At 46.4% G+C, this 9,334-nt stretch overlaps 1 protein-coding gene across 1 annotated transcript in view; it reads right to left on the bottom strand.

Annotated features, from left to right (window-relative positions):
• Positions 1 to 2,990: 2,990 nt before the first annotated feature.
• Positions 2,991 to 9,334, bottom strand: part of SNTB2 (syntrophin beta 2) — a 112,895-nt gene continuing 106,551 nt past the window's right edge. The window contains exons 6-7 of the mRNA XM_062177740.1: positions 5,433 to 5,617; positions 2,991 to 3,182 (exon numbers count right to left, since the gene is read on the bottom strand). Coding sequence (XP_062033724.1) covers positions 3,090 to 3,182; positions 5,433 to 5,617 — 278 coding nt within the window. The 3' untranslated portion in view covers positions 2,991 to 3,089. The remainder of the gene's footprint in view (positions 3,183 to 5,432; positions 5,618 to 9,334) is intronic.

Genomic DNA, 9,334 nt, shown 5'->3' with positions numbered 1-9,334 from the left:
TCCCAATATTTAACCTGAAACTCTGTCTACTACGCAGGCAAGTTTACAGTCACAACTACCCGATAAATGCTGTGTAGACACCCACTGAAGAATTTCTTCATATAAAATAACAGGTTCAGACTGGGCACCTCTAATCTGAAATGCTCTGGAATCCACCATTTTTGATCATCATGTTGGATTTTGAATTCGGAACACCCAGCCGGTGAAGCCCATACAAGTATTCCAAAATCTGAAACACTCGCGGGATCTGGAACACTGTGGCTCTAAGCATTCAGATAAGGGATTCTCAACTGGTGTTAATTTCAGATGAGGTTTGCTTGATGATTTCAGGAGCGGATCTGTCTTTTTCAGAGAAAGAAAACTTTGTGCCTTTTCTTCTTTTTATGGGGAGAGACGAGAGAATGGCCAGGGAAAGAGGAGGAAGCCTTTCAGACACCAGTTGGTGTCGCTGTGTGGAATGAGGAGAAGCCCGAGCACCTGGTCTGGAGGGAGGGGCAGGAGGTGGTCTGCCTGCAGGGGTCACACTCTGCAGCCTCCTCTCCATTCGACACACAGGAGCCCAAAAGGCCCTGACAATTCTCCTAAATCAAGATGAAAAAGAAATGAAAAGTTACCTGCTTCTATAAAAGAGGTGAAATATAAAAATGATAATTTTTACTTGTCATTTGAAAATTATATTGAAAATAATGTGCCATGTTGTGGCATGGAAATACAAAATACACATTTATCAAGGTGTCTGATTCATAAAAAGCACTTCGTCTGTGGCTTGAAAGTCCCACAAACACACCTAGTTGAATAACAATCTTGGCCACCTCGACTGGAGAGCAGTTCACAGATGCAGGGCAAGCAGCTGCTGGGCTCTTGCTCTTGGGGCTGCTAGTGGACAGAGACCTCCCATACCCTTCCATTTCCCAAGACTCAAAAGATTATTACAAACCTCTGGACCTCAGTGCTATACGTGACACAACGAGCTTGAGCAAAACGAGCTGAGAAGCATATATGCCTTGCCCCTCCTGCCCACCTCTTAACCACACCTCGCTCCCAGACCTCCACCTCACCAGTGAGCAGGTGGCTCAGCATTCCCCTGCAAGTTCCAGCGGTGTAGCCTTTCATGTGAACACAAAAAGCCTCGGCCAAACGGCACTGTGGACGGACTGTTCGACTCCTCTTACTAATGATACTCTCACTGCAAGGAGTGTCCAGGCTGTTTTATCTGAAGGCATTATTTGTTGAAATTCTGCTTCCAGATATCATAGCTGGACCTTCGAGACCTTTTTTCCTTCCTTTAATTGCAAAGTGTCTCATATGGAACCAATCTTAGGTTTATGAATTTTCAAATTAAAAAAAGTTTTTAAAAAGCATATTTTTTTTGTCTAGATTTTAACTTCTAGTTTTGAAGTGAACTAGATAATTCAACATTGGAGCTCTGACAATTATTTGAAGCTCGGGGAAGAATACACATCTCTCCCCAACATCTGATCGGAGAACTCTCTCTGCTCCTGAGTCTGCTCTCTCACACGTCCCCCCTGTCAGTCAGTCTGCACACAAACCAAACAGCTCAGGTTTAGTGTACACAGCTACACCTTCTCAGCCCCCACCCCAACTTGGGGCGCCTCTCACATCTGCTCCCTAATGGTGCTCACATCATCTTATGACATCCCTGATAAACCAAGTAAACAACAATAATTCCTAGAGCTTTCTTCAGAGAGCAGAGAGAACATTCAAGTCAAAAGTATCTTTCCTTTCAGATCTAGGGACTTGTGCTAATCTTGAAATTTTATACAGATACTATACTATTTTAAATTTCTTCAGATATATACCTTCTTCAAGATTAGGAAAACTAAGCCTCAGGTGATTGTCCAATACCACAGAATCCGCAATCTTATTGCTGCTGCCCTCTAACAGCGACATCTGGTCAAGCGTCACAAAGTGCAGGTGGATCATCCAGAGCGAAGCCAACAGGGGGTCCTGAATCAGCAGCCGTCGGTCTGTGCCACTCTGCTGCCGCAGGCAGGGGCCGGGGCCAGGGTGCCGCATGGGCTCGGAACAGCTCGCTGTGATGCCCCTGCCCCGCGCTGGGATTTGGCTTCACCCACCAAGCCTGCTCTTTAAGCAAGCTGGCTCTTCCCCACCAATAAGGAATCCCACCCCAGAGACTGTTTCTTCGAGCTAGAAGAGAGGACCTCCCTGGAATGGCAGTGATACCCAGTTATTGAAAGAGTAACTCATAAAGCTCCACTCACCCTAACCAAAGGCACATTTGGTCAGCAATAAGAAATGGCTTAGCCGAAAATGAGGATTTTTTTAAAATAAATCGTGGAAGATACCCTGGCTCCTACCAAAGATAAAATCAGAAAAACTTAACTCAAGCTAAACTTGTCTTCTAAAGCAGTAGTTTCCAACTTGCTTTTCAACTTGGTCACCACTAGAAAGGAGTGGAAGGCAAGGCAAATCAAATTTTGCAAAATCTAAGTCCTAACGTTAGCACGTGTGAGCAGCAAAGCTGGTGAGGAGGTGGGAGGTGATGGCCAGGGTGGGATGAAGTGAGAGCCAGGACAGATGAAGACCCCTTTGGGGATGCGACTCAAGGACGTCCTCGGTGGAGGGGGCAGATGAGGAGAGTGAACTCCCGCAAACCCTGTGACCTATCTGGAATGACCGAGAGGCAACGGGCGCTGCGCACTAGCACCTGGGAAGGGAGAGTTGTCCTCACTAAGAGCTCGAGGCTAAACCCACAAGAGGTCCTATAGGAAGGAGAAAAAGAAAACAGCTCTTGGCTACTTGATGGTGCCTGACAAGAAAAACAACGAGCCACCCTTTTGAATAGGAGCAACAAGCCTAATTACATAGAAGCCACATCAGGAAACCAGACAGTCGACCAACAGCTTCATTTTGGAGCTCATCAGGGTCATCTGGCCAAGGTAGGTTGTGAAAAGTATGGTTCAGCAGCGATTTGCAGGTCCATGGGAAGGCACTGTGCTGGAGGGGAGAGCAAAGAGCTTTCTTTTTGTGCTTTTTTTTTTTTTTCCTTTTTTGAGGTGAGAATACTTCTTTTGACAGTCAAGGCTCTTTTCTGATTTTTTTGCTGCTCATACAAGCAGTCCCATGCGGGTGACTTTGGCCGACAAGAAGGTATGCAACACGAATACAATCGGCTTTGGACAGGAGTGCAGGTCCATGGTCTGTGAAGAAAGGACATTAATTATCACTCTCCTATACAGACAATTTAATAAGCGAAGATGTGAAATAAACAAGTTTAGATGGATGTTCTAACTTTTAAAAAGACTGTGCCAGGGCCAACATTCTGGTGCAGCAGGTTAGGTCACTGTCTGTGATATTGGCATCCCATATCGGAGCACTGGTTCGAGTCCTAGCTGCTCCACTTCTGATCCAGCTCCCTGCTAGTGCACCTGGGAGAGCAGTGGAAGATGGTCTAAGTAACCCACATGGGAGATATGGACGGCGTTCTGGGATCTTCAATTCAGCCTGGCACAGCCCTAGCTGTTGGAGCCATTTGGGGAGTGAACCAGAAGATGTGAAACAAAGAAGAACACTGTACGTGGAGACCACTAATTGTATCTGTAACTATATTTCCCTGGGGAAGGCAGCTGAAGCATGATCATCTGTGGGCGTGGTTTCTGAAGCCTCTCGATAGATCTGTGGTGGGCATGATGGTCGTGGGGCTTGTTAGGAGGGACAGCTATGCCTTCGTAAACACAGGCCTCCAACTGGCAGCTGCCACTCTCACGAGCAGGGAGAGCCAGAGTCAGGCTGTATGCACCCTTGGCACTGATAACCAGGAAAAGGCTAATATTATGCCTTTTACAGGAAAACACTAATCAGAAACATAAGTGACAGAGCACTAGTTATTGCTAAACTGTATATATTAAATACACAGCAGGGTTAAAATAAAAATAACCTTAACACCTTGCTTGCTACATGACAACTGATAGTAATAACTGGCTAATTTAACAGAGAGAAGGATTTACCTCTCACTAATGTCTCAGGCTGCTGAAAAGCCCTGGACTATGGTCTGTCCTTAGTCTCCTAAAGGTTTAGCATTCACAGTCAGATTTTTAGGGGCCGGTGCGGTGGTTAAGCCACTGTCTGCAGTGCTGGCATCCCATATGGGTGCTGGTTTATGTCCTGGCTGCTCCTCTTCCAATCCAGCTCTCTGCTTATGGCCTGGGAAAGCAGTGGAAGATGGCCTAACTGCTTGGGCCCCTGCACTCACATGGGAGACCCAGAAGAAGCTCCTGGCTCCTGGCTTTTGATAGGCCCAGCTCTGGTCATTAAGGCCATGTGGGGAGTGAACCAGAGGACGGAAGACTTCTCTCTCTGTGTCTCTACCTCTCTTGTCTATAATATGCCTCTCAAATAAATAAATAAATCTTCAAAGTAAGATGGTTAGCCATAGCTTTCTCATCTGGAGGTTTAATTACATTACTGTTTTCAAGTTCCCATCTCTAGTGGTTTTATGGATGGATATAAGATTTCATGTATGGTAAGATTTGAGATATCGACAAAAACTGCTAACAGAGGTAAGGTATTTCTTCTCTTTTATCATAATTTATGATTTCTGTAGTATACTTGATATATTGCCTTTAGTCCCTCTGAGAGGAATCGTGACTTTCTGTTGATATTTCCTTTAAAGGACCAGGGAGTCAAAAAAAGCTGATAGCTGTGTGGAGGTTTCCTTTCTCTTAATCGGCAGACTTCTGTAGCAGACAAGTCACTCAATCGCTCTTAACTCAGCCCAGCGAACTGCTGATAAGAGCAATGGAAACAATCTATTTCAGCTTGCCAGCTTTGTTATTTCATATCTTACTTTTAAAATAGAGTTTTTTGTTTTGATTTTTTTTTTTTTTTTTTTGACAGGCAGAGTGGATAGTGAGAGAGAGACAGAGAGAAAGGTCTTCCTTTTGCCATTGGTTCACCCTCCAATGGCCACCGCGGTAGGCGCGCTGCAGCCGGCGCTGCGCTGATCTGATGGCAGGAGCCAGGTGCTTATCCTGGTCTCCCATGGGGTGCAGGGCCCAAGCACTTGGGCCATCCTCCACTGCACTCCCTGGCCACAGCAGAGAGCTGGCCTGGAAGAGGGGCAACCAGGATAGAATCCGGCACCCCGACTGGGACTAGAACCCGGTGCGCTGGCGCCGCTAGGCAGAGGATTAGTCTATTGAGTCGCGGCGCCAGCCATCTTACTTTTAAAATAAAAACCTGTTTCTTGAAGGGTTATTTTTCCTTCCTAACAGTAAAACAAAACTTTTTTGTTTTTAAACAAAACTTAAGAACACCTGCACTCAGTGACATCTTGAAAAGAATTTCCTGGATCCAGAAGAAATGCTGGATCATGATTTTCTATGTAAGACATAAGAAGAAAGGAGACGAGACTGTCTATTAGTACAAACGTGTCTTTCAGAAACACTTACCAGTTCTCCCTCAGGGCCACCGAAATCCAGATAGAGATTTCTGATGCCGTCATCAGCAGACATTTTCAGCCTCTCAAAGGGGTAGCGGTACAGTATGCTGCTGGTGCCTGCATCTTCCCTGGAGATAGTGAACCCATTCTCATAGTGGACAGTGAATCTTACCTCTTGGCCATTTAATGTGCAACCTGTTGAAGACAAGTAAAAATATTGGCAAAGTGGAAAGGGATGCCTCTGGTTTCACAAAGTGAAAAGAGATCTTTCCTAGACAATCTCAGAACTATCTGGGGCCTCCTCCAGTGAGTTTTGTGTTGGTTACTGAAGCCAACGTCTTGACTGAGATGAGGCAGAAATGACCATGACAATGACAACAGGCTCAGTTCAGTCCTCAGTTGAGCACTCATGCTGGCAAGGCGAGGAGGGATAAGCTGCATGTGGTACTGGAGAGGTAAGAGGGATGATCCTTGCCCTCAAGGACTCCATCCACACAAAGGCATAAATGTGAGATTCCAACTGTGTGATGTAGAATGTATAGAGTACAACTGAATGCCAAACTGAACAAGGCCAAAGTCAAGGGAAAATTCCCTGGAAGAGTTGGGACTTCAGATAGGCCCTAAAGAATAGGAAAAACTGCATAGGGAAGGGGAAATAGGAAGAAGGATTCAAGCTGGCAAGAAGAAGGAACCACCAAAGAAGCAAAGGCAGAGATGTCTTTCAGGAATGTGGTTTGGTTGTTATTTGGAAAAAGAGAAAAGATAGTGCGAATCGAAGGTAAGGGCAATGCCGAGCAAAAGGCAAGCAGTCAATCCTTTCAAAGGAAGCATCTGAACTGACAGGACACAGAACTGGCAGGTGCCTTCTATCAAGGTGGCGAAGTCTGTCTCACTAACAACTGAGTCACACTTCTTCTCGTACAGGGGCTGTAACTGAGAGACTCACTGAGACTTGGCTACTGCATAGCTGTTTGAGAGCTGAGCTTAAAGTTACCTAAGGATCAGAGTTGAACTAGCTTGGTCACTTCATTTAGTTTTTTTTTTTTTTTTTAAATATTTATTTCATTTATTTGAAAGGTAGAGTTACAGAGAGAGATCTTCCACCTGCTGGTTCACACTCCAAATGGCCCCAACAGCTGGAGCTGGGCCAGGCTGAAGCCAGCAGCTGGAATTCCAATTGGGTCTCCCATGTGGGGGGCAGGGGCCCCGTACTTGAGACACCTTCTGCTACTTTCCCAGGTCCATCAGGAGGGAGCTGGATCGGAGGTGGAGTAGCTGGTACTCGAATCAGCGTCCATTTGGGATGCTGATGTTGCAGGCAGTGGTTTAACCCACTGTACCAAAATGCTGGCCCCTCGTGTGCCTGGGAGAGGAGCAGAAGGTGGACCAGGCACTGTGTCCCTGCCACTCACGTGGAAGACCAGGATGGAGTTCCAGGCTCCTGGCTTTGGCTTGCCCCAGACTTAGCCATTGTGGACATTTTGGGAGTGAACCAGAGGATTGAAGATCTCTCTCTCTCTCTCTCTCTCTCTCTCTGCCTTTCAAATATATAAACATATCTTAACAACAAAGACTTATGAGGCCAGTGTTGTTGCATAGGGGCTAAAACTGATGCCTGCAATGCCAGCAGCCCATATGGGAGCAATTTGTGCTCTGGTTACTCCACTTCCAATCCAGTTCCCTGCTAATGTGCCTGGGAAAAGTGGTGGAAGATGGCCCAACTATTTGGGCCCCTGCCACCCACAAGGGAGACCTGGATGAAGCTTTTGGCTTTGCTTGGCCTGTTGTGGCCATGTGAGGAGTGACCCAGCAGATGGAAGACTTCTCTCTGTCTCTCTCTCTTTGTCACTATTCAAAAGTAAATAAATCTTTAAAAAAATATTTATTTTAAAGACAGGGTGACTGCGGGTGGAGGAATGTGGGGAGGAAAGGGAGAAGAAGGAGAGACAGAGAGATCTTCCTTCAGCTGGTCCACTCCTCAACTGGCCACAATAGCCGAGACTAGACAAGGCTGAAGCCTGGAGCCAGGAACTCCTTTCTGTCTCCACATGGGGGACAGGGTCCTAAGCACTTGGGCCATCTTTCACTGTCTTCTCAGGCACATTAGCAGGAAGCTGGCTCAGAAGTGGCGCAGCTGGGACTTGAACCAGTACTCAATATGGGAGGCCAGCACTCAATATGGGAGGCCAGCAACACAAGCTTAATCTACTGTACAACACTAGCCCCATTACTTATTTTTTAATTAAAAAACTTAAATTTATTTATTTATTTATTTGAGAGACATACTGGCTAACACAGAGAGAGAAAGCTCCTGTCTACTGGTTCATTCTCCAAATGTCAACATCAGCCAGAACTGGGCCAGGCAAAATCCAGGAGTTAAAACTTGAGCCAGGTCTTCCATGAAGGTGGCAAAGGCCCAAGTACTTGAGCTGCCTCTCAGGGTCTGCATTAGCAGGAAGCTGGAGTCAGGAGCCAGAGCCAGAAATCAAACCCAGGTACACCACGAGAGACAAAGGATAAAATAATAAAAAGTTAAGGCAAACTAGGGTCCAGCGCTGTGGCATAGTGGGTAAAGCTGCTGCCTGCAATGCTTGCATCCCATATGGGCACTGGCTCAAGTCCCAGCTGCTCCACTTCTCTCCAGCTCTCTGCTATGGCCTGGGAGAGCAGTGGAAGACGGTCCAAGTCCTTGGGTCCCTGCACCCTCGTGGGAGATCTGGAAGAAGCTCCTGGTTCTTGGCTTCGGATAAGCATAGCTTTGGCCGTTGCAGCCAACTGGGAAGTGAACCAGTGGATGGAGGACCTCTCTGTCTGCCTCTCCTCTCTGTGTGTAACTCTGACTTTCAAATAAATAAATAAATCTTTTTAAAAATTTTTTAATTTTTTGACAGGCAGAGCGGACAGTGAGAGAAAGAGACAGAGAGAAAGGTCTTCCTTTTTCTGTTGGTTTACCCCACAATGGCTGCTGCGGCTGGCGTACCGCGCTGATCCGAAGTCAGGAGCCAGGTGCTTCTCCTGGTCTCCCATGCGGGTGCAGGGCCAAGGACTTGAGCCATCCTCCACTGTACTCCCGGGCCAAGCAGAGAGCTGGACTGGAAGAGGAGCAACCGGGACAGAATCCAGTGCCCCGACCAGGACTAGAACCCGGTGTGCCGGCACCACAGGCGGAGGATTAGCCTATTGAACTGTGGCGCCAGCCAAATAAATAAATCTTAAAAAAAAAAAAAAAAAAAAAAAAGAAGGGGCCAGTGCTGTGGCGCAGCGGGTTAACACCCTGGCCTGAAGCACCAGCATCCCATATGGGTGCCAGTTCGAGACCCGGCTGCTCCACTTCCTGTCCAGCTCTCTGCTGTGGCCTGGTAAAGCAGTGGAAGATGGCCCAAGTCCTTGGGTTTTTGCACCCGCGTGGGAGACCCAGAGGAAGCTCCTGGCTCCTGGCTTCGGATCGGCGTGGCTCCGGTGGTTGTGGCCAATTGGGGAATGAACCATCGGATGGAAGACCTCTCTCTCTCTCTCTTTGTCTCTCTGTGTAACTCTGACTTTCAAGTAAAAATAAATAAGTCTTAAAAAAAAAAAAAAAGAATGAAATAAGCCTGTCTCTGCATGGGTTAGAAGAATCTCCTGGAAATGTTGCTCATGTGGTTCTACAGAAGTAGCACAAAGAAAGAAAAACTCACAAAATTGCTGTTCTTGGAACATTTCCTCTTTTTTAATATAAATTTTATAAAACTAGATTTATAAAATAAAATACATAGAAAACAAGAGAGCAAAAGTAAGTAAACTGATATACAACCAAGATGGCCAAGGTAAATAAAACCACGTTAGAAACTGTAATTATGAGGCTGCTGTTGGGGTGCAATGGTTTATCTGTTGCTTGCAATGCCAGCATACCATATGGGTACCAGTTCAGGT

Source organism: Lepus europaeus, chromosome 19, assembly GCF_033115175.1.
Source record: "Lepus europaeus isolate LE1 chromosome 19, mLepTim1.pri, whole genome shotgun sequence".
NCBI lineage: Eukaryota > Metazoa > Chordata > Mammalia > Lagomorpha > Leporidae > Lepus > Lepus europaeus.
Note: the sequence above shows the minus strand (reverse complement) of the source record. Positions and strands in the feature narration are given on the sequence as shown.